The sequence below is a fragment of the Ostreococcus lucimarinus genome, chromosome 1, assembly GCF_000092065.1.
Source record: "Ostreococcus lucimarinus CCE9901 chromosome 1, complete sequence".
In the NCBI taxonomy this organism is placed as follows: Eukaryota; Viridiplantae; Chlorophyta; class Mamiellophyceae; order Mamiellales; family Bathycoccaceae; genus Ostreococcus; species Ostreococcus sp. 'lucimarinus'.
In genome coordinates this window covers 1,009,570-1,035,584 of record NC_009355.1, presented here as the reverse complement: position 1 = coordinate 1,035,584, position 26,015 = coordinate 1,009,570, and the positions used below count along the sequence as shown (strand labels likewise).

Sequence of the window (26,015 nt, the reverse complement as noted above, 5' to 3'; positions counted from 1 at the left end):
GTGCGCGCTCGCGTCGTACCTGGGCGGCGCGATGGAGTTTCAAGCGCCGAGCGAGCGCGAGTGGGTCATCGCGAGGGATGGGATCACGAGCGTCGCGGACGCGGCGCGGATGGCGATGAAGACGCTGGACGGGTGCGCGCGACGAGACGAGATCGCGTGATCGAGGACGGAGCGGGAGGGGGTCGAACGAGGGAGATGAGGGGGGTCGAGGCGCGGCGGTCGGCGTCGTCGAGGCGAGGCGAGACTGACGAAACGCGCGTCGGCGGCGCGAACGCAGGTACGCGTCGAATGGAAGCGCGGCGACGGCGCACCAGACGCGCGAGAGGTCGGAAGAAAATGCACGCGGGACGTTTATGTTTCAGTGGGAAAGCTCGGTGCGCGGAAAGAGTGTGTTTACGAGAGAAAACTTGCTGGCGATGCGAGACGTGGAAGCCATCGCGCTCGCCAGGTACGAAGATTTTTGTCAAATCGAGTACGATGAGCTCGGCATCGCGCGCGGATGTGTGCCGTATCTCTCGCCGCTGACGTATTTCTTCGATCAAGATGGAACGATGGTCGACGACGTCGACGCCGTTGTGCGGGACGTATTCGCGACCAATTTAAGCGCGTTTGGATATTTTCTAGGCGATTTCGACTCGACCGCGGCGACTGTCGGAATCACGCGCGCCAAGTATCCCGTTGGGACACCGTTTCGTGGATTCGTGAGTTCGAGTGACAGACCGGATGAACAAGAGGCGATGCTCGCTTCGTTTCTTGACCCCATCGAGACCGCGCTGTTTCGTCGATACGGCATGCGAGGGAGCTTCGTCAGCTCTCCTTACATGACGTCAACGCGCGAACGCGCGAAGGGGGCTACTTTGATCACCCGTTGGGATGCTGAATTCTTGCGTGAGCGCGACTCAGCCCGAGTGATTGCGAGCGACTTGGCGTGGGCCATTGCCTCGATCGCCGCGGTGTGGCTGTACATGGCGTTCAACACGAGATCTCTGTTCATCGCAACGTGCGGCATGTTTGAGATTCTCGTGTCCTTCCCGATCGCGTTGCTCATCTACCGTTTCATTTTTCGCATCCCATACGTCGGAAACATTCAAGCGCTCAGTATATTCATTTGTCTCGGCATTGGTGCCGATGATGTTTTCGTGTACTTTGATGCGTTTCGTCAGAGCGCGACGGAAGCGGAAGTCGGCGATGCTCTCTTCGACCGCCTGATGTACTCCACCGACAGGGCGTCGAAAGCCATCTTCGTGACGTCTTTCACAACCACAGGAGCGTTTTTAGCCACAGCGTGGTCACCGATAACGCCACTGGCGGCTTTTGGGATAGTTTCGGCGACGATGATCGCTGTATTGTTCGTCGTAAACGTGCTCTTGTTCCCAGCCGCTCTCGTGCTTTTTGCACGATACTTCGAGAACATGACGTGGCGCCAATTCTTGCCGGCGAGCAAAGAAATCAACGAAAGTGAGATCGTCGAATCAAAAGAACTCGGTCGTGTTGAACGATTCTTCCACGGGCCGTTCTATCAAACGCTCAGGCGGCCATTCGTACGATTCGTTACGATCGGTGCGTTCACGGCTATGTTCATCGTCGCGGCACGATTTTGCGTGCGTCTTGAGACACCCTCCAAAATCGAGCGCTGGTACTCATCGAAACACCTCGTACAGCAGTTTAGTGATCGCGACCAGACTGCCTTTTTGCGTTCAGACGACGACTTGGTTGTGGCTGTGGACGTGTTCTGGGGCTTGCTCGGCGTGGACATGTCGAGCGTTTCGCAATGGGATTTGGCGTCGAGGGGCAGATTGCAATTGGACGAATCTTTCGACGTTTCCGCAGAGGTATCGCAGGTACACATTTTGAATAGCTGTCTCACGCTTCGTCACGCGAGCTGCTCTTCGAGAGGATGTAGAGATGGTCGACTCACGCGCGACGTGGATTGTTTCATGGAGGCGTTTCGCGATTACGTGGGCGAAGAAAACTTTCCAGTTCCTCGAGACAGCTTCCTCGACGAGCTTTGGGAGTTTCGCTCGTCGTCGGTGGGATCACGATACGCGCATCAAATTGGATTTCGACCAAACAAAAACTCTGGTGAACCCGAATTATTTTTTGTGAAAGTATCCACGAAATCGACCCTCATGCATCAAGCGCCAGCGAGCGTCTCTCGAGGGGTGCACGACGAATTCGAAGGTTTGATCCGAAATCTGAATGAAGTCGCCCCAGACGGCGTAAAGAGCGGGTCACAAACTGCATACGTCGCTTGGACATGGATGCGAATGCAAGAGACGTTGGTGGATAATACATTTCAAGGAATTAGCATCTGCTTTTGTATGGCGTTTGTCGTCTTATGCATCAGCACGGGGAACGTGTTGGTCGCGTCCATTTGTTCAGTGAGCGTCGCCGGCGTCGTGGTAAGCGTGCTTGGGATCGGCGTTTATCGAGTCATGCACTGGAGTTTAGGGATTCGCGAAACTATTGCGGCGGTCATTCTCATCGGCCTCAGCGTGGATTACGGCGTGCATTTAGGAAACGCTTACGTCGAGGCGCCGGCGGCGATGAAGTCGAGAGGCGATCGAACGCAATACGCGCTCGCAACGATGGGCGTGTCGATCGTCGCCTCAGCGGTGACGACTGTTATAAGTGGTTCGATCCTTTGGCTATGTACCCTACAATTTTTCGCGAAATTCGCGTTTTTGATCACCACGACAATCGCGAGCTCTCTCGTGTGGGCGCTCGTCTTCATATCGCTTCTTTTAATCACGCTCGGTCCCGAGGGCGAAGACTGGAAGCTCAAAACTATATGCGGTTGGATAGGAGAACGCGCGTGTATCATGTTGGAAAAGTTAAAGAATTCAAGGTTGGAAGAAAGTAGTAGAACGCGCGGTTCTCGAAAGTAAAAGTGAAGGAGGTATTTTATCAAAGCAGCAAATCATCGATCGGTAGCGCATCAATCATCTCGAATACTCGTTTCGTCACGAACACGCGCGCTCACAAATGTTCCATCGACTCTGCGTACTGTTTCAGAGTCGCCTTCATTCCTTCGATAATGCGCACGCATTCTGTCACCCGACGAATCACGTAGGAAAAGTAATCGGCGTCGCCGTCCGCGTACACTTTCTTCAAGATGTTCATCGTTACCGTGGGCACAATTTCATCGCTGCCGATGTCGTCACAAAATTTTGCCAGTAAAATGCAAATGATGGCCTTCGCGATCACGCTGCTTTCGAAGTAACACAGTGCACTTGCATCGTACAACACCGTCGTCGTCAGAAGCTCGGCTTCTCTCAAGATGGCGATTCTCATGTCGATATCGAAACCGTCTCGCTGCGGCCAAACTAACCCTTTGCAGTCGACTAACCGAAAGAAGATCGGGACGAAACAAAGCGGCGTTATACGCGAGACTTTCCACTTCAACTCCCGAAGGACGATGGCTTCCATCTTCTTCAGCGATGCGAGGTCAAACGAGATATCGTTCGACAGCTGCAATCTCGTACCCACACTATTTCGAAGATTGTTCGCGGGTTCTTCGAATTTGCAAGCGATGAACAGACAGGCCGCCGACAGCAACTGATACAGCCAAAATGAATCGTTTCCGATCTGGTATCCGCTCGTGGTCAAGAAATAGTCCATGTATCTAACCGCCAGCGACGCTGTGACGACGGAAAAATCATTCATGATGCCGCTTCGAACGATGCCTTCGACCAATCTGTAGCGCACGTGTTGGACCGCGCGCAGTCTTGAGTTATAGTCCTCACGCGTAACTCGCCCCCACATCTCATCGTTCTCCGCTCTTTCGCGCGCGAGCATGTTTGCACACGTTAAGGTCTGATCGATAGCGCTGAAATCGCACGTACACGTGATGGCGTGTTTCAAGCACGCGCGCGTCGTCGATCCCGGCGCCGAGGCCCACCCGAGACGCAGCTCGCCCACCTTCAACACTTCGGCCGCGCCCTCGTCCAACGCGAGGTCAACGCGCGTCGTCGCGGTATCGTTATGATTCGCGCGCTGACACGCCTGCGCGGACGCGAGCGGCTCGCGCGTGGGCGCGTCGAGTGCGTTGTCTTCGCCGCCGCGCGCCGCTGGCGCCGAGGCTCTCGAGTCCGTTTCAGAATTCTCAAACGTGCGCAAATCCGTCATCAACGCGCGAACGCCGCCTTGAAGCGCGTGAGAGACACGTACTAACAAATGAGTGCGTCCTCGCGCGTCAAGCGCTGACGACCTTCGGATGGACGTGCGAGGCGAGGAGTGACGTTTCTCCAGCTGTGCGTCGAGAACGGTTTCGCGCGCGGCGAGACGGGCGTCGAGAACATGGAAGTGTTCGAACGGCGTGGTTTCATCGCAATTAATGGCAACTTTATTACATCATGAATATGGTATGAGTGCTAATACAGCGTGTTGTGTGCGGTGTACGCGGGCAAATGCTGCCTGCGATTAATTCAATCCGACTGAATCCCATCGAGATTTAGTGTGTTTCTGTTTGGCGGAGCCGAGCTCGCTGGCCAGGGACGCGATGACTTCGTTCTTGCGCGCGAGCGATTCCTGGAGGAATCGCATCTCGCGCTCCAAAATAGCTTCGACATCGCGCGAGCGTTCGTTGCGCTTGTTCTCCGAGTACGGCGCTTGATCGTGGAAAGATCGATCGAAGCGCTCTGTCGGGCTTGATCGACCCCAAGCAGGTCCCGCGGAGTTGTACGCGCGTGGATCGTCTCGCGGCGCGTGGAACTCTTCTAGCGGCGTCGACAACGCCGGTTCGTCACGCGCAAAACGCGGCGGAATGGACAACGGAGGTCCATCCCACTTTCGCGGCGTCTGCGGCGATATCGCCGAGAACCTCTTCTCGTACGCGGCGATGATGGACTCCAAACTCGCCGTGTGCTCCTTGTGAGTCTGGCAAAGTTCATACATTTGCTTTTGATGCCTGTGGCGCTCGATCTCGTACTTATCTTGACGCTGCACAAGCGCCAAGATTGTGTCGTTGAGTCTCTGAAGTTCGCTTTGCGTCGATTGCTCGCGAACGCTCGTCGCGTTTTCGCGCTCGTCGCTTCCGCCGGAGAGCGTACGCTTCTTGCCGCTCGCTTCCGCGCGGGCGGTGTCGTCGAAAGTCATCGGGCGCGTCGCTGGCACCGCATCTGCAGCTCCAACGCGCTCGGAAACGTGGTACTCGCCGCGCGACAACTTGGCTTCGAGGTCGCGCAGGCGCTTCTCCACCGCGGTGAGCTTCGCCTCTGACTTGGGCGAGCCCGTCGCGTCGCTCCTGACCGATGGACTTCGGGTCGCTTCCCGCGCCTTGCGGCGTTTTGACGGCATCGCAGACGTCGTACGATGCGTGGCGGCATGCGTGGGGTGATCGATATCGTTGAGCGCATCCCAGAACAGCATGTCGTCGTGCGCGTCGCCCAAGAAATCTGAGCTGTCAAAAATCGTCCCCGGCATCTTGAGCGCGCTGAACGGCGACATCCCTGGCGCGGGGTTCGGCGTCTTTTGACGATCGGGCGACGGCGTTGCCTTGAGTCCCTTGGCGGCGAGAACTTCCGCCGCGCGCTTCAGCGGCCGAATCGGCGTCGTCGCGCGCTCGGCCACCTCCGCCACCGTCGGCGTCTTCTTCGCCTTCTTGAAATCCGCCGTCGACTCCTTTCTCGACAACGCCGAAAGTTTCGTCGCTGTCGCCGCCGCCACAGCCTCCAAATCGCCTCTTCGCTGGATCCACGTCGGTGGTTCGAGGAACTCGCTCGCCTTGATCGCGTCGCCGCGCGCTAAAGAAAACGCGGGAGGCAGCGACTGCAAGGGCGGATGCCGCGCCGCGCAGGCTGGGTTCTCGTCCGCCGCGAAATCCAGCGCGTCTTCCGGTCGACCCACGCCCACGACTCTTCGCTCCATGACGACTTCTTTCTTTCGCGACTTGCGCTTAACGCTGACGTGGGCGTAGCCGTACACCTTGCGCTCGAGATAGTCTTGAATGTACATGTCCGCCTGAATCCCGCGCGCGCGCGAGTTCGACTTGGCGAACAACGCCTTCGCCCCGAACAAATCCTCAAACCGCACGTACGGTTCGTCCGCGTCCGCGTCCTCGCCCGCCTTCCGCGCCGTTCTCCCTCCCCTCTCGTCGCCCCTCGACCGCATCGTCACCTCCCCCGTCTCCCCGCTCGACGTCTCGCGATCGCGTCCTCGTCTCGCGTTCACCTCCCCCATCCCGCTCGTCGCCCGTCCCTCGCCCGCGCCTCTCTCCATCGTCTCTCTTCGCGCCTCCGCGTCGTCCCGCGCCGCCGTCCCTCGCCTCGTCGTCGTCTCGCCCGCGTCGCCGCCGCGCTCGCCGTCGCGCTCCCGTCCCGGAAACTCGTACGCGTCCTCCGGTTCGCGCGCGATGTGTTTCGTCGCGTGCGACACCGCCCGCGCGATCGTCGCCGGGTCTATCTTTATCTCGCACGTCACCGCGTCGCGCGCCGTCGACGTCGACGCCATCGTCGCGCGACGTTCGATCCTCGCGCGTCTCCGACGCGCTCGAATGAACGTCTTTCGTTTCCGCGTCGCGTCGCGCGCCGTCGTCGCGTCCCGTCGCGCGACGCGGCGCTCGCGAATCGCGAATTCGCGCGCGTCGCGGCGACGCGTCGCGTCGCGTCGCGCGGCGCGGCGCGCGCGTCGACGCGCGTCCTCCCGCGCGTCGAGGTATCGGTCGGGTGTCCGAGCGCTCGGAACGGACACGCGCTTCGGAACGGATGCTTTTTTTTATGTATCACGGTGCTGGAAGCATATACGACGCGTATTGAAGTATACGTACTAACTATAAAATAATGTATAAAATGATACATATGTAAGTATAGAAAAACGGTATACGCGTCCTCGGTGCGATGTACACCGCGCGACGCATAAATCGCGCGCGCGCGCGCGCCGCCGCCGGCCCGGCGAGGCGACCGCCGGCGGCCCGCGAACCGCGGCGCGTAGGCGCGATGGGCGGCGGAAAGGCGAAAAAAGTGAGCGCCACGGGGCGAGTGATCCCGAAGTCGACGCTCAAGGCGAAGCGAGGGACGACGCGGTCCGCGTCGTCGCGATACGTGACGCGGAATCAAGCGCTGCATCGACTGCAGCTCAAGCTCGGGGACTTTCGAAGGCTGTGCATACTGAAGGGGATTCACCCGCGCGAGCCGCGAAGGAAGCACCAGGGGCAGGGGAAGACGTATTATCACGTCAAGGACATCGCGTTCTTGCATCACGAGCCGCTGTTGGAGAAGTTTCGGGAGTTGAGGGCGTACGCGAGAAAGCTGAAGCGGGCCAAGGCGAAACAAAATTACGTAGCGCTCGATCGGTTGAGGGATAACACGCCGCGGTATGAGCTGAGTCATTTGGTGCTGGAGCGGTATCCGACGTTTCAGGACGCGCTGGGGGATCTGGATGACCCGATGGCGATGTGCGCGCTGTTCGCGGTGCTGCCGACGGTGAATCGGCACGACATCGCGCCCGAAATCGTGGAGAAGTCGGAGCGTTTGAGTCGAGAGTTTAAGTCGTTTTGCGTGCGAACGCACGCTTTGCGAAAGGTTTTTATTTCTGTCAAGGGGATTTACTACGAGGCGGAGATTCAAGGAGAAAAGATCACGTGGCTCGAGCCGCACGCGTTGGCGCAAACCATGCCCGAGGACGTGGACTACCGCGTCATGCTCACGTTTCTCGAGTTTTACCACGACTTGATGTCGTTCGTGAACTTTAAGCTGTACAAAGACGCTGGATTGCAATATCCACCGACTTTGAACGAGGAGATGGACGACGCCGCGGCGGGTCTGGCTGCCGTCGTGCACAAGCTCGCGAAGCAAGCCGACGCGGCGAACGCGCGCGCGCTGCCGGCGAATAGCGAAGCGGCGCGCGCCGTAGAATCGCGTGCGCAATCCCTCAAGGAAAAGCTCGCGTTGATCGCCGAACATCAAGACGAAGAAGAAGACGACGACGAAGACGCGCACATGGCGAACGATGACGACGAAGATGGCGGAGACGAAGAGATGACACCCGAGCAACGCGAGTGCGCGCGACTCTTCGACGGTCTCGTCTTCTTTATCAATCGCGAGGTTCCGCGTAACATGATGGTCTTCATCATCAAATCTTTCGGTGGCGAGGTGTGCTGGGATGGCGACGGTTCCCCGTACGACGCCGATGACTCGCGCATCACGCACGTCGTCATAGATCGCCCGACGAAGAACATGAAGCTGAATCCCAAAGTCGTGTACGTGCAGCCGCAATGGGTGTGCGATTGCGCCAACTGGCGCGTGCTCATTCCGCCCAAAGACTACGCTCCCGAATGCGAGCCACCGCCTCACTTGAGTCCATTCGTCGGCGCCGATGACGATGGGTACACGCCCGAGTACGCCAAGACGCTGTTGAAGCTCCAAGAAGAGACGCGCGCCATTAAAAACGGCGTGCCGATGATCAAGGTGCTCGACGACGCGGACGCGGAAATGGACGAAGAAGCGGAGGCCGCGGCGGAAGAGAAGCGTTACAGAAAAGAACTAGAAGCGGAAATAAAGGGGGTTTCGTACTCAAAGTCTTTGGAGAAGAAGGACGAGGACGAGGACGAGGACGAGGACGAGTCGGACGACGACGCCTCGGACGACGACGCCTCCGAAGACGAGGACGCCTCGGACGAGTCGTCATCAGAGGACGAGAACGGCGACCCGAAGAGTCGCCTCACGTTCGACATGGCGCTGAGCGAAAAGGACAAAATCATGCGCGATCAGCTCGCCAAGGGTTCGGACGAGGAACAGATGAAGAAGATGTCGTACATGCTCTTGCCTCGCAAAAAGAGAGAGCTGTACAAAGCCATGCAAATCGGTATCGCGAAGAAGGAGAAACGCGCGGCCGAGCTCACGAGATTGGCTAACGAGCACAAAGAGAAGAAACGCGCCGCCGCGGAGGGCGAAAAAGAAGAACCGAAGAGTAAGAAGGGTAAGACGACCAAGGCGGCGAAGACGAAGTCGAAGAAGTGAGATTGTTTTCGCCCCTTCGTGTTGTAATAGAACGCTGAAATCACGCGATACGTCGAAACGATGGAGGCGATGAACAAATAATTCGTGATCCTATTAAATTGCGCTCGCGTCGCTCTAGTCAAGCGGTTTACACAAGGCGAATGACGCCCATCTCCGCGTTATCCCCGCGGCGGCTCAACGTGCGCACGATGCGTGTGTAACCACCGTTACGATCAGCATATCGCTTCGGCGCTTGCTCAAAGAGCGCCTCGACGACTTCCTTATCGTAAATGAACGCCTCCGCCATGCGTCGCTTGTAGTCATCACCATCCTTGGCTAATTGAATCATGTGCTCCACCGGCTTTCGCATCGCCTTCGCGCGCGCCATCGTCGTCGTCACCGTTCCGTGGCGAAGCAACTCCGTCGTCAACCCTCGAATGAGCGCCTTACGTTGATCCGCCGGCTTGTTAAGCTTCGCGTTCTTGTTCCCGTGGCGCATCATGGTCCACTTCCCTTGCTCGGTCTCCACGCCGAACGTCGCCCCCGCGCCTGCGTACGCGAAACCCGTCAGTCACAAGACCTAAAACCCTCAAACGCCCCCCGCGCGCCGCGGCGCGCCCCCCCCCCCGCGCGCGCGCCGCCGCGACCCCCCGCGCGCGCGAACGCCGCGCGCCGCCCGAACCTCGCGCGCGACCTCCCATCGTCCCGCCCGCGCCGCCCGCGCGCGCCGTCGCGCGCCGTCGCGCGTCGTCGCCCCCCCGTCGCGACCCCACGCGTCGTCGCCCCATCCCTCGCGCGCGCGCGTTCGGCGACCCCTCGCGCGGTCCCCACGCGCGCTCGATCGCGGCCACGAATTCTCGCGCGCACCTCTTCGCGAAATCTCGCACGGACGCGCGGTGTTCATCCCACCGAGCGTCGTCATCGTCGTCGCGTGCATCGTCGTCGCGCTGTGACGTCCCGTCGCGCGCGCGCGCGCGCGAGGGTTTCGCGTCGATATCGTCGCGCATCCGATGGCGCTCGCGCGGCGTCGACTACGACGCGATCGCGCTTTTCTCTTCTATTTTTTTACGCCACGCGATCGATCGATCGCGTCGATCGCTCGCGATCGCGATCGACGCGCGATCGATCGCCCGCGATCGATCGATCGATCGCGATCGGTCGCCGCGGATAGGCCCGTCGGCGTCGTCGCGTCGCGCGCGTCACACGTCGACGGACGCGCGCGTCGTCGATCGCGCGCGGACGCGAGCGCGGCGCGAGCGAGGCGATTGGGTTCGGTTCGATGCGCGCGATGGCGCGGTCGTCGCGCGCGACGCGCGCGGGCGGCGCGCGCGGCGCGGACGCGACGCGCGCGCGGGCCGGCGCGGGACGGGACCGGCGCGCGGCGCGCGACGGCGCGCGCGCGCGACGCGCGGGCGCGACGACGCGGGCGACGGCGACGGCGTCGGACGTCGGGCGCGGGAAAGCGGCGATCGTCGTCGGGGGGGGGGTCGGAGGACTCGGGATGGCGTCGCGGCTGGCGAACGCCGGGTTTGAGGTGACGCTTTTGGAGAAGAACGGCGACGTGGGGGGACGGTGTCGAAGCGAGACGTTCGCGGGGGGGGGGGAAGGGTACAGGTTTGACACCGGACCGTCGTTGATGCTGCTTCCGGAGCGGTACATGGAGCAGTTCACGTCGGTGGGGGAGAAGATGGAGGATTACATGGACGTCGAACGCGTGGACCCGGCGTATCGCGCGCACTTTGGCGATCACACGACGCTCGATTTGTTGTACGACATCGAGGCGATGCGTAAGCAGTTAGATGAAGTCGAGTTCGGGGCGGGAGGGAGATACATCGATTGGCTCGGACGCGCGCGGGCGAGTTTGGATTACGGCGTCGCGGCGTTCATCGAGCGAGACGCGAACTCTATTCTGGATTTTGTGGATCTCTCTCGCGTCGGTCCGCTCGCGCTCGCGGTGAACCCGATCGATTTGTTGCTTCCGCAGTTTAACCAAATGGCCAAGTATTTCAAGGATGAGCGCTTGCGCGCGCTCTTCTCGTACCAAGAGTTGTACGTCGGCTTGAGCCCGTACAACGCGCCGGGCGTCTTCTCTTTGCTCGCCGCCACCGAGCTCACGGACGGGGTGTGGTACCCCAAGGGCGGGTTCACCAAAGTGCGCGAAAGCTTCAACGCGCTAGCGGAGAAGAAGGGCGCCAAGGTTCGCCTCAACAGCGAAGTCGCCGAGATTCTCACCGAGGAAGTGAGCGGTTTGGCGGACGCCAAGGGCGGCTCGCACACGGGACGAAAAGTCACCGGCGTGCGCTTGGCTTCGGGCGAGATAATGAACGCAGACGTCGTCGTCGCTAATCCGGATTTACCGTGCGTGTGGGATCAAATGCTCGACTCGGTGGGCGAGCCGGCGAAGAAGGAGAGCGAAAAGTGGGAAAACGCCGATTATTCGTGCTCCGTGCTCGAGTTCAACTGGTGCTTGAAGAAGGAAATCCCTGGATTGTTGCACCACAACGTTTTTCTATCTGGTGACTACAAGGGAAGCTGGGAGCGTCCGGCGACGGTGGATGACTTTGCAGCGCCGCGTCAACACAACTTTTACTGCCACAACCCGGTGTACACGGATAAGACGTGCGCGCCGGAGGGCGGTGCCTCGCTGATGATTTTGCTCCCCATTGCGAACATTAAAGAGCAAGAAAATATTTGCAAGAAACGGGGCGTTCCGGTGCCGAGTGAGACCGAACTCGTCGAGGCTGGCCGACAAGCCATCTTGCGACGCTTCAAGGAAGCGGGTCACGGCGACCTCACAGAAATCATCGCGCACGAATCCGTCACCGTGCCCTCGGAATGGCGCGACAAGTTCAACATTAAGAACGGCGCTGTCTTTGGTTTGTCTCACGGGTTGTTGCAGCTCGCCGCGTTCCGACCGCCGGTGCGCACGGGCATCAAGCAGCTTGACTCGCCCGTCGTCGACGGCTTGCATTTCGTAGGCGCGTCGACGCGACCGGGTAACGGCGTTCCGCTCGTGCTCATGGGCGTCAAGGTTGTCGCCGAACAAATCATGAAAGAAGCGGCTTAATTAAATCGATTGCATCGCGGGAACGTGTATTTAAAACTTTAGAAATATTCAGTCCTCGTCCGCGTCTCGTCTCGTCTCATCTCGAAGAGTGCCTTCATTTCTCCACACGCTCGATGTTCCTCATCTTCCTCGCCTTTCTCGCCATCTTTCCCGGCTCGATCGCCGCCTCAAACGCCACGCTAAACTGCTCCGATGTTAACGTCGTCATCGGCTCCGCCCTGCGCGACGCCTCCAAGGATTCTCTTTTTGCGACGTTGGCCAAGTTCAGTGAGCTCGACGCGCTCGTCGTGCCTGGCGGCCTTTTCTACGAAGTCACGGGCGATTTGACCTTCTTCGTGCCTTCTGACGACGATCTCGAAGACGAAATCGAGTACTGGAAAGACATCCTCGAACTTACGGGGGAGGAATCCGTGCTCGAGAATAAGGCGTACGTGCAAGAGATTCTTCGGCAATACATCGCGTACGGCAACGTCTCCGTCGGGTATCGCGGTCTGTTTGTCACCATCGATGGAAGCATTTACAACTGGACCGATGCAGACGGGAGTGGGATGTCCAAGATCGAGCTGCAGCCCGTGGGGGTGCAGTTGCTCGAGGAGTCACCGTTGATTCTCTACGTCAACGAAACCGACGCGCAAACCGAGACGTGCAGTCGCGGCATCGAGCTCGCTCGCGTGGTGCGTGATAGAACTTACGTGCGTATGGCCGTGAGACGATCAGTCAAACGAAGCGCGCGCGGGCGACGCGGGAAACGACGTTTGATGCGCAGATTACTCTCCCAGAGATTACAACAATTAAATACCGCGGTCTAACGTGGTCTCGTCTCGCTCGTAGGGGCGACGCCGGCCATGAGGGACGCCCGCTTACTCCTTCCGCCATTTACCCGTAAATAGTCGGCGGATACACTACAGAGTCAATGATTGCCTCGACTTGCGCGCGCCACTTGTCTTCCTCCGCGCGCGGATACTGCGCGGTGGCCGTGTACAGGTGACTGACTCGTCCGTCGTAGCCGAGACCGGCGAGAACAAAGAAAATGCTGTTAATTCCAGTCGACGGCTTGGCAAACTTGTACTCAACCTTGTAGTAATCGCCCTTACCTACCGAATCGATCAACTCGGCGAATTGAATCCTGTCCTCTTGTCCTTTCTTCGCCCGCGGTTTGTTCAACGGCACCACCAAGCCGTATCCGAACCCGTACGCGTCGCCGAGCGAGCCCATCTTCGTGAAATCCGCCCCCGCCGGCGTCGCGACGATCGTCACGTTCACATCCCTCGCGTTCGCACCGGGAGGGGAGATCGTGAACAAGTCACGGGCGCCTCCACCGAGGATTTCCTCGCTCGCCGGCGTCTCGCCCGTGGACGTCGTCCAGTCGCTCGGGTACTGCACTTTGAATTTCAGCTTGTCGTCCTCGTACGTCGTCAGCGCCGCCTCCGCGCGCGCGGCCTCGGGTTCGCCCATCGCCGACGCGCCGACGACGACGAGCGCGGACGCGAGAAGCGCGCGCCTCGAGCTGGAACCGTCGCGATGGTTTTCGGGGACGTCAGCACTCGCGCCGACATCGCGCGCGGTCGCGGACGCGCGCGGCGATGCGCGGCCCGATCGACGCGCGCGACGCGTCGGCGCGCGCACGTGCGCGCGCTGGAGCGCGAGTCCGCCGAGCGCGGGCATGGCTCGGCGCGTTCCGAAGTGTCGCGACGCCGCGGCGCGCGTCCGCGCGAGATATTTTAGACGAGTCACAAAATGTCTTACAAATCATCGCCGAGATCGAGCTCGACTTTCGTCCCGGGTTGATCCTTAAACGCGGGCTGGCCCAAGTACGGACACCCCGCGCACCGGAACGCGTCGCCCAGCGCGCAGTTCCCGCACGCGCTCACGAAGGTTTCCTCGCTCGCCGCCGTCGTCGCCTCCTCCGCGGCTTCCGCCTCCGCGCGCCCGCACGTACAATTCTTACACGCCTTCTTCCCCGCCCCGACGTCGCAATCATCATACTTCACCGGCGCCGTGTTCACGTCCAGCTCCGTGAGCAGCGCGCTCTCGTCGATGAGCTCGTCGTCGTCCGCCGCCGCGCTCGCGCCCCACGCGTCCGCCGCGTCCGCCGCCGTCGCGTTCACCCTCACCGCTCGCGATTTCAGCGCGAACGCCGTCCCTCGCGCCCAGTTCGGTTTCACGCATCGCACCACCCCATCGTCCTCGCGCGTGACCGTCGTGAATCCCGCCAGCACCATCGCCTCCGTCGTCGCCGTCGCCGTGCGCTCGTCGTCGACGACGACGCCCAGCGCCCCCCCCGCGCGCAGCTTTTCGCTCGCGCGCGCGCACGCCCGTCGCGCCTCGCTCGCGTCGCGCGCGCGCGCGAAGTACGCGTCGCACGACGCGCGCTCGAGCGCGTCCGCGTCGTCGTCGCTCGCGATCTCGCGCGTCGTCGCGTCGGCGCCGTCCGCGAGCGCGCGCAGGGTTTCTAAAATCTCCGCGCGCCGCGGCGCGGCGACGTCGCGCGCGACGTCGAGGGCGAGGACGGACATCGCGCGTCTCGTCTTCGCGTCGCTCCGCGCGCGCGCGGTCGCGCGGCGTCGCGGCGCGTCGAGGCGCGCGTCGATGTGTGACGTCGGTCGCGCGTCACGTATTTAAGCTCATTTTGGCCCATATAAGGGCTCCGTCACGGACGGGCGCGCCCGCGACCCAACACTAAAAAGGCTTGACGCGGCGTCATCTTCCGCACGCGCCGCCGCGACGCGCGCGCGCTCGGCGGTCGCGCGCGCTCGGAAGGACGCGAACGCGCGCCCGGCGCGCGTCGGCGGCCGCGCGCGCGCGCCCGGCGCCATGGGGTGGCTGTGGGGCGACAAAGCGTCGGTCGTCGATGGACAGGAATTGCAAGCGCCCGCGCGACACACGACGCCCGCGGGCGCGTACAGCGTCGCCGTGCGCCTGGTGGAGGCGAAAAACCTGCAGGCGATACAAGCGTTCAGCCTGCTGCAGACGCTGATGAGCTTTAGGCTGAAGACGCAGACGGTGCACGCCGATCGGTTGCCGAACGTGGTGGGCAAGGTGAAGCTGCAGCGCGCGGGGTTCGAACCGCAGAAGCGAAGGACGGTGATCGAGAAGGAGACGGCGTCGCCGCTGTGGAATCAGTTGTTTTATTTTGATCGAGTCGAGGTGGCAGAGGATGAGCTGGAGGCGTGTAACGTGGTGGTGAACGTGTGCGATAAGTCGAGAATCGGCAAGGACATGGTGATCGGGAGCGTGGACATAAATCTCGCCGCGGTGTACTTGTCGAAGACGCACGAGATTTGGAACGAGTGGTACACGTTGACGGATTTCTCGGGGAGGCGATCGGGGAGTCAAGGGGAGTTGTGCCTGTGCGTGACGGTGCTGCGAGACGGCGACTCTCCGCCGCTGCACTTGGATGAGAAATTTAGCGACGGCGAGGAGGAAATGGTCGAAGTCGGACAGTTTGAAACCGCCAAAGCTCGCGCAAAGCGCGTTAAACGCGCTGAGAAAAAAGCGTTGGAGAAGTTGCAACATGACGAGGCGGAAATGACTCGCAAGAATGTGCAAGCTTACATTCTAAAGGCGTGCGTGTACAGCGGTAGAGAGTTTCCGAGGATGGATAGGTTCGGCGCGGGAGGCTTGGATGCGTATCTCAAGATATCCTGTGGGTCGGCGAAAGAGGCGAAGACGCGAGTGATCACGAGTAAGAACCCGGATTGGAACCAGGAGATTGTCTTGCGACTTTTAGTGCCGGGCGGCGAGCAAGGTATCGATGCGATGCCGCCCTTGCGTATGAGCGTCATGGATAGAGACGTCATGGACGCGGATGATCACGTCGCTTCGACGGCAATTAGTTTGAAGGATATCTTAGATCGCCCGAAGGCGTACGAAAAACCGAAATGGTACTGCTTCTACGGCGGTTTACGTGGCATGGAAGTTGCGTTTTTTAGTCGCATGTCAAAGTTAGCCAAGAGAATGAACGCGGGATACGTGGACGGTGCAGCATACCGCGGTCGGACGTTGATATCGTTCACATTAGAGCCAGAGAACCGAAGAAACAAGCACGCGCGGGCGAAGAAATCGATTCCTCCGGTGTTGGCGAAGATGGGCAAGGAGTGGCGTTGTTTTCTTCACTCGCAAATCATGAACGTGGAACTCTTCCAAACGAAAGCTACGGGCAAAATGTTATCCGTCGACGTCCGCATGGGGCTTGAATCCACGTCATCGCCCTCAGTTATACTTCGAGGCGAAGGTGGATCGCTCAGCGCCGAGTGCTACGCCAACGTTCAGTGTAACTTGGCGCCGTTGTTGGTCAAGATTCCAACGCCTTTCGAGGGACCACTCGCGGGTACAGGGTCGCCAGACGTCTTTGTGAACGTTAATATTTTGAGTGGAAACGGCTCTCGACGTGTGGGTTATTGTCGCATCCCAGTCACCGAGCTCGTGCCGGTGAACGAAACGTTGCGACCGAGGGCGCCGCCGACGAACGCGGAATTCCCGTACGGCTGGAAAGTGCAAGGGTGGTTTCCTCTCAGAGCGGATGCACTCAGCAATCACAAGTGGTTTCATAGTCGCCGCGCCGAAAACGTCAAACCGATTGGGCAGGTACTTCTGCGTCTCATGATTCGAGGATCAAGCGCTGGAAAGCACGCGGCGGGTGAAGCATACGTCGACGAAGATGACGTCAAGAGCGTGGCTTCCGACGCTGAAGCAGCCATGGACGATCGGCGCGGGGATTTGGAGCGCAAAGCAGAGCTTCGTGGCGAGCGCCTCGCTGCAAATTTAGAATCAGAGTTCGTTGAACCTCTTCCAACTCGTCCATTCATGCTTCGGATGGAGTTGTATCAAGCGCGCGATTTACCGGCCGCTGACGCTCACGGTTCAAGCGACCCTTTTGCGGTGCTCCGAGTCGGTCGCAACATCGCGGAGACGAATGTGGTGAATTCAACGACGTCACCTTCTTGGTTCCGAGAGTTATTCGTTCAAGTGGATCTTCCACTCGTAGTTAAGGACAAGAAACGTCTGCCTGATGGTACGCTTGTCACCGACGGCGACGACTCGGATGAGGATAGCGAGGATGTCCTACTTGATCCGTCTCGAATGGCGGAAATTAACGCGGCAAATGATGGCAACTCGAGCGATGCCAGTTTTGATTCGCGCGATTACGATGTGGAGATGGCTGAAACGTCGACAAAACCTCAAAAGAAGAAAGAGAAGTTCGTCGGTAAAGGCGGCGGCGGCGGTGTGGGGCAAGAGTTTGAAGGAATTGCATGGTGGGCGGCGCCATCCTTGAATGTCATGGTTTTTGACAGAGACGAAGGATTGCTCATGATGGACAACGATCCGTTATCTGTGCTCTCGTTGCCTTTGATTCATCCTGCCGCTGCGGAAGCCGAGCGGCGTGGCGACGATAACTTTAGCGTCATCGCGTCATCTATTTTGTCCTTCTATTCAAAGTTCAGTCTTGATTCTGAATTCCCAGATAGATACGATGACATTGCAAATTACGAAGTCGGTGCGTTGTCGGCTGAACCCGAATGGTATCCGATGCGCCAGTTGAATCCAAAGAAAGGTTTGAGCGTCTCACCAATAGACGCGGGCGGTTACATTCTCATGTTTTATGAGTTGTTACCGATGCCCAAGGAAGGCATCGCAGCGTACGCCGGTGTCGCAGACTCTTCCTTCAAGGCGCTCGCGTTGATGAGGCTCAACTCTGCAGTACGTCCGCTCGAGGACCATTACGGCGCAACCGCTATCGCAGTAGAGCTCGTTGTGTTGGGTGTGCGCGGGTTGACACCTTACAGAGGTACTCCAGTCCATCGTCCTTGCGTCGAGTTTGAGCTCAACGGTGTGACGCCCTTGTACTTTGGTTCGCGCGCTCATCTCGCACGAACACGTCAGCAAATGTATCCAAACGGACCGAACGCAAACTTCAAGGGAGAGATTCTCAGACTGAGCGGAATGATGACGAGGCTCAATAAAGTCCGTCTCAGTTTATCCATCCGTGTGATGGATGGTCGGAACAGTTCGACGCACATCATCGCGACTGCCGAGCATGCACTTCGTGTCCGCGATTCCGAAAAAGTCGAAGAGGCTGAATTCGTGAGTAAACTGAAGTCAGTCAAGATTCGTAAATTGACTCCAGACGAGATTCGCGAGAAGCTCATGGCGGAGATGTCCGCGACTGTATCCGAGTCGGAGAGAACTTTCGGTACGAACACTACTTTGTACGAGGACGACTCTGACACAGTCACAAACGAGTTCAGCGACGCCGACGACGACTCTGAGTTATTCGGCGCGAGTGTTACTTTTAAGAATAAAAGTGGATCCATGAAACGGTCGAGTACAGCTATAAACCAGTCGACAAGCATGCTGGGTAGCTCTAAGAGTAAGATGTCGCGATTGGCGAGTTCGAAGTCTATGCAAAAAGGGCAAAAACAGGGAAAAAAATTGACGGAGCCGGAGTCTGCCGCGGGTTATCACATGATTCGCTCAATGGATGGCAAGCGGAAATACATTCCGCTTGAAGATTTCAGTAAGGAAAGACGCAAGTCTAAAAATCAGCTGATGTCTATCAAAGAAGTCGAGCGTCCAGATTCTTCCGAGTCAGACTCGGACAAGACTGAAATTAGCGGGACGGAGACGGAAAAGTCGTACGCCAGCAGCGAGAGCGATAGCGACGACCTCGGCAGTAGTACGTCGAAGGACGACAACGATGACGCGGAGTCGGTGGAAGAAGAATCGAGTGACTCCGATGCGGAGCAACAAGACGCCATCACCTTTGACGACGGCACCGGTAAGCTCCCGATTTGGATGGAGGGCCGAATGATCCTCGCAGGCGGCTTACTCGAGGACGAGCTGCGGCCCTTGCAGTTCATGTCCATCCCAGTGTACCATGCGAAAGGATTCGCGGACAACACATCTGAAAAAGAACTCGCGGGTGTCGTCAAGGTTGCCATCCGAAGCGTACCACTTCGGGAAGACACGAGTTTTGTCGCAGAAAACCTTCTCGAAAATAAGGTCAACCGAAAAAGAGCTCTCAAGGAGGCGCTGAACAAGAAGGAAAAGAAGAGGCGCCTGGATAGAATTCACGAGGAAGAGATGGCGAGATGGGAACCAGAGGAAGATTTCGCAACCATGGGTAAAGATGAGTTTCTTGAAGTACAGCGAATTGCGGGAGGAGGCGATTTGGCTTCCGCACCAACGGAGGTCACGGTTCGCGTGTACGTGATTCGCGGAAGAGACCTTCGAACGTCCGACCCGACGGGTTTGTGCGATCCGTATCTCATCGTCAATCAACGTGGTTTGAAGAAGCGTTACGGTAAGCGTGAAGATCGAGTCGAACGAACTCTTTCGCCGTGGTTTTACAAGGTTTTCCAGTTTCAGACCGACGTCCCTGGTGACTCCATCGTAGACATCAACGTGTACGATTGGGAAAAGAGAGGCAAGGATATATTATTGGGCACGTGCTCCATCGACATCGAGGACAGATTCTTCTCCCCAGTGTGGGTGCAAAACCTCTCTGAAACGCCACCACTGGAGATGAGACCGTTACTTCTTCCGGACAGCGACACTCCACAAGGCTTTTTAGAAATGTTCGTTGAGATCCATGAAGGTCACGACGCGCCTCCGCCGGCGTTTCCGTTGCAGCCGCCTCCGGTGATGGAAGTTGAACTTCGATGCGTCACGTTTGGCGCGCGAAAAGTCATGAACAAAGATGTCGGTGGTAAAAATGACTTGTTCTTCAAGCTTACCCTCGTCGGTCTCGATAGGACGCAAACTCGCTTCACGGAGGCGCAAGAAACCGACACGCACTGGTTCGCCACGGATGGTCGAGGCAGCTTCAACTTTAGAAACATCTTCAGGTTTGAGCTTCCGATCGCTCGAGGGGCTTTGCGAATCTCAGCGTACGACAGAGATTTGTTCAGCGCTAACGATGCCATCGGGGAAGTTACGATTCCATTGACGGGCATGTGCCGACAGCTCATGCGCGCGGTGGACAACTCGCCTGATGGAGAGTTGGCCACCGAGGCGACTGTGGAGTTTAAGTCGTCTTTCACAGACAGTTTATCGACTTTCAACATCTTCGACGGCGCGGCTGAAGGAAGGTGGTTGAAGTTGTATCACCCGAGCAAGCCCAACGAGTGCCAAGGCGAGGTGGAGATAATGCTCTCACTCATGCCGGTGCGCAAAGCTGAAGTCAGGCCCGTCGGCGCCGGGCGCGATGCGCCGAACCGAGATCCGGAACTCAGAGAACCGGTGCGCGCGAGATTGAGTCTCATGGACCCGCTCGGATCGCTTTCTTTAATTCTGGGCCCAGAGATGCTTCGAAAGATTCTCATCGTCGGTTGCTGTCTGCTCTTCATCGGCATGTTCGCTGGTTTGTCCGTGTTCATCATCAACGATTTCATCGGCGCGTACGTCACCATCGCGGTAAACCAACAGGCAAAGAAATTCGGTCTCGATACCGGCGGATCCCCTTCCGCGGGCCCACCGCCGATTGGCCGCTAGCACACATAGAATTTAGCTAAAAAGTTGTCGATCACAAGGTGATTGTAGGAAAACAGTTTTTGTTTCCGCGCCGATTCGATTCGCTTTGCTCGCGACACCGCGATCCGAGAGACACGAAGAAGACGACGCATGCAGGACGATTCGCTCGAGATGTGCGAGTCGTGCACTTGCGAACGATGGGCAAATAATATTTTGATATAACAAGAATTGAATTGTGAAGAACGATTGTCAGAATGCGCGCGCGCAACGGCTCGTGCCAGCCGGTGGCTTTTTTGTACTTTTTTTTCATTTCGCTGTTTGGCTCATCGAATGTTCCACGACGGATTGCTGCGTTTCGTCTTCGTCTCACTCGACGGCGAAGCGTCCTTGGTCGACGCGTCCTTAGTCGCCGAGCCCTTCGTAAACGAGCCAGACGCTTTGAGAAGGTTCTTTTCGCTCCGCACGGAACCTTCCGCCTGCAACGCGTCGAGCTTGCTCACGAGGGCGTCCACCTGCTTCGGCTCGTACCGCGTGAACCCGCAGGTGATGTGCTTCGCCACGGGAGCACGATCGAAGTAAAACGCTCCCGGTTGCAAGTCTTCCGTCCCGGCCGTCAAGAGGTAGAGAATCGTATCCGCGCCCTGCGCGGTCGTCCGAAGCTTCCCCGCCATGGACGCGTAAAATTTCGGCAACGCGTTCGCCACCCCGGTCGTCGCCACCCACCCCGGATGCATGGAATAATACCCCACGTATCCCCTTCCGCTCTTCACGCGCTCCTCGCCCACGTTCTCTAGCTCCAATCGCGCCCAACGCTCCATCATCGCCGTCTGGTGTCGCTTCCCGCGCGCGTACTGCTTCACCCCGTCAAACTTCTTCGTCCTCCGCATCTCCAAATCCTTCACCTCCAGCGGCTCCGTCATCATCCCCGCGCTCGACACGACGACGACCCTCGGCGCGTAGTACCCTCCCTCGCCCTCCAGGTTCGCGTCCCCCTGCGCCGTGCGTCCCAGCACCGGCCGCAGCCCCGCGACGAGGACGTGCGTCCCGAGCGTGTTCACCGCGAAGTTCCGCTCGAATCCCTCGCTCGTGTTCCCTCGTTCGTGCACCATCGCTCCCGCGTTGCACACCAGCGCGTGCAGCGCTCGTCCGCTCGCCGTGTACCGCTCGACGAACCGCCGCGTCTGCGCGAGCGAGCTCAGATCGCACGCGTGCAGCTCCGCGCGTCCGCGTCCGCGTCCCGTCTGGCTCGCGCGCGCGTTCAGCGCCTCCACCGCCGCGCTTCCGCGCGCCTCGTCCCGGCACACGCAGTGCACGCGCGCGCCGCGCTCGACGAGCGCGCCGGCGACCTCGAATCCGATGCCCTGGTTCGCGCCCGTGACGACGCACTCCGCGCCGCTCAGGTCGCGCTCGGGCAGCGCCGGCAGCCTGAGGCGCTCGAACGCGTCGCCGAGGTACGCCCTGTAGCCGTGCGCCGCGAACGCGAGCGCGCGGTACGCGCTCGTCATCGCGCGCGCCCGAATCTGACGCCGCGCCGAAGCGTCGCCGAGGTCGACCTCGGGACGCGAAGCGTCGCGTCGATTGTTTTTTTTTTACATCGCGCGCTCGGTGGACCACGCGCGCGGTTCGGCGGCGCGACAGGCGTCGCACACGCACTCGTCGGGCACGCCGAAGGCGTCGATCGTGTCGACGACGAGATCGGTGAGATCGACGGCGTCGCGAGAGGGAGGGAACGGGAACACCTCGGCGTCGCCGCTCGCGCTCGACGCGCCGTCCGCGGTGGAGACGAAATCTGGATCGAGCCAAGCGGTGAACGCGCACGGCGCGTCGACGACGACGACGTCATCGTCGTCGTCGCCGTCGTCGCGGTGTTCCGGAAGCGCGTGCGCGAAGACGACGCCGCACGACGCGCACGCGCAGTCGACGGCGCCGCGAATCGCGGCGGCGAGAAAAAAGCCGTGCGCCCCCACGGGCTCGACGTCGCACGACACGGTGACGATCGACCCGAACCGCGACGCCGTCCCGTCGCGGTGTCCGAGCTTGACGTCCAGGCGCTCGCAGGGCACGTCCCACGTCGTGCGAAACGGCGGTTTTTCCTTTAAACCTTTGTACGCGCCGCGTCGGAAAACCACCAAACGCCGCGCGCGCGTCGCGCGCGTCGAGCGTCGCGCGTCCGCGTCGTCGCGCTTCGACGCCCCGCGCGCGCGCGGCGTCGCGCGCATCGTCGCGCGCGCGGGCGCGGCGGCGTCTGGCGGATGATGGGGCGGCGCGCGGGCGGCGGCGTTTTTCGGTTGATTTTCGTCGGCGGCGAGACGCGGCGCGCGCGCGAAGATGGGCGCGCGAAGATGGGCGATGTTACAGCGATATGTACAATTTACAGCCAATGTGCAGCGAGTTTACGCGTCTATTGTGTGGTTGGTGGCGCGGTCCAGTACCGCGCCGTACCGTCGGCGGCGCACGTCGCCATCGCGGGCTCGGCGCCCTCCGGGGCGTAATCGATCGAGCACACCACCGTGGATCGGTCGTGGGCCTGAAGCTCGCGCACGACGTCGCCCGTGACTAAATCCCAAAACACCACGCGGCCGTCTTCGGAGGACGCGACGACGTGGGCGTCGGTATTTGAGAATCGACACTCGGTTTTCGCGCGCTCGGCGACGTGCCCGCGATACGTCGCCATCGCGTTCCCGCTCGCGCAATCGAGCAGCGCGACGCGCGAGGTCAGGCACCCCACGATCAAACACTGTTTATCGTGACTGAAGCACACGCTCGTCACCGGCGCGCCGACGCTGTCGACGTGACATTTCCCGTTTCTTAAATCAATCGTCCTCGCGCATCCGTCCACGCACCCCGCCGCGATTTTCGCCCCGTCCTCGTCCACGCTCAGGCTCGTCACGCTGTCCCCGAACGCCACTCCCGTGCGCGCGTGCATCACCTGCATCGCCCTCGCGCCGCTCGCTCGACAATCCCACAGTCTGACGCTCGCGTCGTACCCCGCGCTCGCGCACAGCGCGTCCCCCGGTCCGCACAGCGCCGTCGCGTTCGCGCCTCCCTCGCCCTCGTGTCCGCTCCACCGTCGCACGCTCGCCCCCGTGGCGACGTCCCACAGAAACACGCCTCGGTCGCCGCCGCACGTGGCGATTCGCGCGCCGTCTCGCGCGCACGACGCGTCGCGAACCTCTCGCGCGTGTCCGCCGCGGTACACTCGGAGCAGCGTCCCCTTGCGCGCGTTCCAGAGCGCGAACGCGCGGTCGCGCCCGCACGTCACGCAGTGCGCGGCGTCGCGCGAGAAGCGCGCGGCGAGGACGGCGCCGTCGTGCGCGCCCGCGAGGTCGCGCGCGCGGTGCGTCGGCAGCGACATCGCGGCGCGGCGCGATGTGACGAAAAAGCGTCACGGCGACGACGCGACGCGACGCGGCGAAAGCACAGCGCGACGCGACGCGACGCGACGCGACGCGCGAGCGATGCGCGCGCGATGCGCGGCGCGCGCGACGCCGACGCGGCGCGCGACGCGCGCGACGCGCGCGACGGGAGCGAAGGATGGAAAGACGACGACGATGACGTCGCGCGAGCGTCGCGCGACGACGACGGTGACGAAGCGACGTGCGGCGACGACGCGCGGCGCGCGCGGGGACGAGGTGGTGGTGATCACGGGCGCGAACACCGGACTCGGGTACGAGACGGCGAAGGCGGCGGCGAAGGCTGGACGACGGGTCGTCGCGGCGGTGCGGGACGAAGCGCGAGGCGAGCGGGCGAAGACGCGCGTGCTCGCGGCGGTGCCGGAGGCGAAGGTGGACGTCATGCTCGTGGATTTGGCGGATTTTGAATCGGTGCGCGCGTTCGCGAGGGCGTTCGAGGCGAAGTACGATCGATTGGACGCGCTGGTGAATAACTCGGGCGTCATGGCGCCGCCGTCGCGAAGCGAGACGAAGGACGGGAACGAATTGCAGATGCAAGTGAATCATCTGGGGCACTTTTTGCTGACGTCGCTGCTGCTCGACACGATGGTGAACACGCCGTCGGACGATAAGCGCATCGTGAATCTGTCGAGCATCGCGCACAACTTTGGCACGCTCGATTTCCACAACGTCAACTCGGAGGGAGTCTTCGGGTATCCTTTTCTAGGATGGGCCACGTACGGGCGCACGAAGATGGCCAACATCATGTTCACGTTTGAGCTCGATCGTCGATTGAAAGCCAAAGGGGTGACGAACGTCGCCGTGAACGCCGTGCATCCTGGCGTCGTCGACACAGAGTTGAATCGTTCGCTTTCGCTCGACTTTTATCCGCAGTTAAAAGCCGCGGGCAAACTCATCACTCCGGAGCAAGGCGCGCGCGGCCAGATCGCGTTAGCCATGGACGAGAAGTACCGTGGCGTGAGCGGCGTGTACGTGAGCGAGCTGAGCGACGACGGCAAGCCGGGGGTGCACGAGCCGAAACGCGCCAACGAGCGCGCGTACGACGCCGAAGCATGGGCGCGTCTGTGGAAGGACTCTGTGAAGCTCACCGGCGCGGTCTGGTCCGTGTAGTTGAACTAGGACGCGCGCACTCATTTATTTTAATTCATTCACGCTGTTCAACGCTCAGCTGTCCTCGCCGGCGCCGTCGCGTCCGCCGACAGTTGCCTCGCTCTCGTCTCAGTCCTCAAAACCCACCTCGGCGTCTCCGTCGTTTCCGCACGCGCGCGCGCACGAAACGAACAAAGCGCGACTCCGCGCCATGGGTCTGCTTTCGAACCTGTTCGGTCGCGGCAGCGCGGACGCCAAGCTGCAAGATCAAATTTTCAATCTGAAATTCACCGCGAAATCACTCGCGCGCGCGGCGAAGAAGTGCGAGGCCGAGGAGCGCGCGAACAAATCAAAGGTGCGCGTTTTAACGCCGCGACGCTCGCGGTCGACGCGCGGACGCCGCGCGCGCGTTGGACGCCGCGCGCGGCGGGTGACGGGACGCGAACGAGCCAGGTGGCGGAGAACGCGCAACTGACGACGAGACGCGCGGCGAATCGACGACGCTCGCAGGTGAAGCGCGCGATCGAGCGCGGAAATATCGATGGGGCGAAAATACACGCGCAAGATGCGATACGCAAGAAGAACGAGGGGTTGAATATGCTGCGGTTGGCGAGTCGATTGGACGGCGTGGTGGCGCGTTTGGAGACGCAGGCGAAGATGAACGCGGTCAACGCAGACATGTCTGGCATCGTGAAATCGTTGGAGAAGAGCTTGAACACAAACAATTTGGAGAAGGTTTCGGAGACGATGGATGAATTCGAGAAACAGTTCGAGAATTTGGACGTTCAGACGGAATTCGTGGAGCAGGCGATGGGGAACACGTCGGCGTTGTCGACGCCGCCGGAGGACGTGGCGTTGCTGATGCAGCAAATCGCGGATGAGCACGGGTTGGAGTTTGCGAGTGATTTACCCGCGGCAGGGACGACGATTCCAGCGGCGAAACAAGCGGAAGCGGATTTAGCGAACCGTCTCGAGACGCTGAAGGGGACGTGATTCCGCGAGTCGCGACCAGCACCGCGGAGAGAATTGTAAGAATAT

At 60.2% G+C, this 26,015-nt stretch overlaps 15 protein-coding genes across 15 annotated transcripts; 7 read left to right on the top strand and 8 right to left on the bottom strand.

Annotated features, from left to right (window-relative positions):
- Window positions 1-737: 737 nt before the first annotated feature.
- Window positions 738-2,888, top strand: OSTLU_86304 (predicted protein; the record flags this gene model as incomplete). Its single annotated transcript, XM_001415972.1, has 1 exon — window positions 738-2,888. The coding sequence occupies one exon, from the start codon at window positions 738-740 to the stop codon at window positions 2,886-2,888; it is 2,151 nt and encodes a 716-aa protein (XP_001416009.1).
- A 91-nt stretch (window positions 2,889-2,979) lies between these two features.
- Window positions 2,980-3,798, bottom strand: OSTLU_29226 (predicted protein; the record flags this gene model as incomplete). The annotated part of the gene is made up of 1 exon (XM_001415633.1): window positions 2,980-3,798. One exon carries the CDS (start codon window positions 3,796-3,798, stop codon window positions 2,980-2,982), a length of 819 nt encoding a protein of 272 aa, XP_001415670.1.
- Window positions 3,799-4,422: 624 nt separating this feature from the next.
- OSTLU_29225 (predicted protein) lies at window positions 4,423-6,450 on the bottom strand (the record flags this gene model as incomplete). Its single annotated transcript, XM_001415632.1, has 1 exon — window positions 4,423-6,450. One exon carries the CDS (start codon window positions 6,448-6,450, stop codon window positions 4,423-4,425), a length of 2,028 nt encoding a protein of 675 aa, XP_001415669.1.
- Window positions 6,451-7,019: 569 nt separating this feature from the next.
- OSTLU_1868 (predicted protein) lies at window positions 7,020-8,903 on the top strand (the record flags this gene model as incomplete). The annotated part of the gene is made up of 3 exons (XM_001415971.1): window positions 7,020-7,857; window positions 7,906-8,390; window positions 8,532-8,903. Coding segments are annotated over 3 exons (1,695 nt in total), but the record flags the coding sequence as incomplete, so codon positions are not given.
- Window positions 8,904-9,084: 181 nt separating this feature from the next.
- On the bottom strand, window positions 9,085-9,840 carry PRPL17 (Plastid ribosomal protein L17 large ribosomal subunit; the record flags this gene model as incomplete). The annotated part of the gene is made up of 2 exons (XM_001415631.1): window positions 9,085-9,485; window positions 9,804-9,840. The coding sequence occupies 2 exons, from the start codon at window positions 9,838-9,840 to the stop codon at window positions 9,085-9,087; spliced, it is 438 nt and encodes a 145-aa protein (XP_001415668.1).
- Window positions 9,841-10,437: 597 nt separating this feature from the next.
- On the top strand, window positions 10,438-12,003 carry OSTLU_29222 (predicted protein; the record flags this gene model as incomplete). Its single annotated transcript, XM_001415970.1, has 1 exon — window positions 10,438-12,003. One exon carries the CDS (start codon window positions 10,438-10,440, stop codon window positions 12,001-12,003), a length of 1,566 nt encoding a protein of 521 aa, XP_001416007.1.
- A 113-nt stretch (window positions 12,004-12,116) lies between these two features.
- Window positions 12,117-12,812, top strand: OSTLU_13997 (predicted protein; the record flags this gene model as incomplete). The annotated part of the gene is made up of 1 exon (XM_001415969.1): window positions 12,117-12,812. The coding sequence occupies one exon, from the start codon at window positions 12,117-12,119 to the stop codon at window positions 12,810-12,812; it is 696 nt and encodes a 231-aa protein (XP_001416006.1).
- A 67-nt stretch (window positions 12,813-12,879) lies between these two features.
- OSTLU_29220 (predicted protein) lies at window positions 12,880-13,458 on the bottom strand (the record flags this gene model as incomplete). Its single annotated transcript, XM_001415630.1, has 1 exon — window positions 12,880-13,458. One exon carries the CDS (start codon window positions 13,456-13,458, stop codon window positions 12,880-12,882), a length of 579 nt encoding a protein of 192 aa, XP_001415667.1.
- Window positions 13,459-13,745: 287 nt separating this feature from the next.
- Window positions 13,746-14,225, bottom strand: OSTLU_29219 (predicted protein; the record flags this gene model as incomplete). The annotated part of the gene is made up of 1 exon (XM_001415629.1): window positions 13,746-14,225. One exon carries the CDS (start codon window positions 14,223-14,225, stop codon window positions 13,746-13,748), a length of 480 nt encoding a protein of 159 aa, XP_001415666.1.
- A 592-nt stretch (window positions 14,226-14,817) lies between these two features.
- On the top strand, window positions 14,818-20,703 carry OSTLU_23970 (predicted protein; the record flags this gene model as incomplete). The annotated part of the gene is made up of 1 exon (XM_001415968.1): window positions 14,818-20,703. The coding sequence occupies one exon, from the start codon at window positions 14,818-14,820 to the stop codon at window positions 20,494-20,496; it is 5,679 nt and encodes a 1,892-aa protein (XP_001416005.1). The 3' UTR covers window positions 20,497-20,703.
- Window positions 20,704-20,798: 95 nt separating this feature from the next.
- On the bottom strand, window positions 20,799-21,980 carry OSTLU_29217 (predicted protein; the record flags this gene model as incomplete). Its single annotated transcript, XM_001415628.1, has 1 exon — window positions 20,799-21,980. One exon carries the CDS (start codon window positions 21,978-21,980, stop codon window positions 20,799-20,801), a length of 1,182 nt encoding a protein of 393 aa, XP_001415665.1.
- An 84-nt stretch (window positions 21,981-22,064) lies between these two features.
- On the bottom strand, window positions 22,065-22,694 carry OSTLU_29216 (predicted protein; the record flags this gene model as incomplete). The annotated part of the gene is made up of 1 exon (XM_001415627.1): window positions 22,065-22,694. The coding sequence occupies one exon, from the start codon at window positions 22,692-22,694 to the stop codon at window positions 22,065-22,067; it is 630 nt and encodes a 209-aa protein (XP_001415664.1).
- A 182-nt stretch (window positions 22,695-22,876) lies between these two features.
- OSTLU_29215 (predicted protein) lies at window positions 22,877-23,830 on the bottom strand (the record flags this gene model as incomplete). The annotated part of the gene is made up of 1 exon (XM_001415626.1): window positions 22,877-23,830. The coding sequence occupies one exon, from the start codon at window positions 23,828-23,830 to the stop codon at window positions 22,877-22,879; it is 954 nt and encodes a 317-aa protein (XP_001415663.1).
- Window positions 23,831-24,104: 274 nt separating this feature from the next.
- OSTLU_5468 (predicted protein) lies at window positions 24,105-24,980 on the top strand (the record flags this gene model as incomplete). Its single annotated transcript, XM_001415967.1, has 1 exon — window positions 24,105-24,980. A coding segment is annotated over one exon (876 nt), but the record flags the coding sequence as incomplete, so codon positions are not given.
- A 143-nt stretch (window positions 24,981-25,123) lies between these two features.
- Window positions 25,124-25,970, top strand: OSTLU_29213 (predicted protein; the record flags this gene model as incomplete). Its single annotated transcript, XM_001415966.1, has 2 exons — window positions 25,124-25,332; window positions 25,488-25,970. Exons 1-2 carry the CDS (start codon window positions 25,189-25,191, stop codon window positions 25,968-25,970), a joined length of 627 nt encoding a protein of 208 aa, XP_001416003.1. The 5' UTR covers window positions 25,124-25,188.
- Window positions 25,971-26,015: the final 45 nt, after the last annotated feature.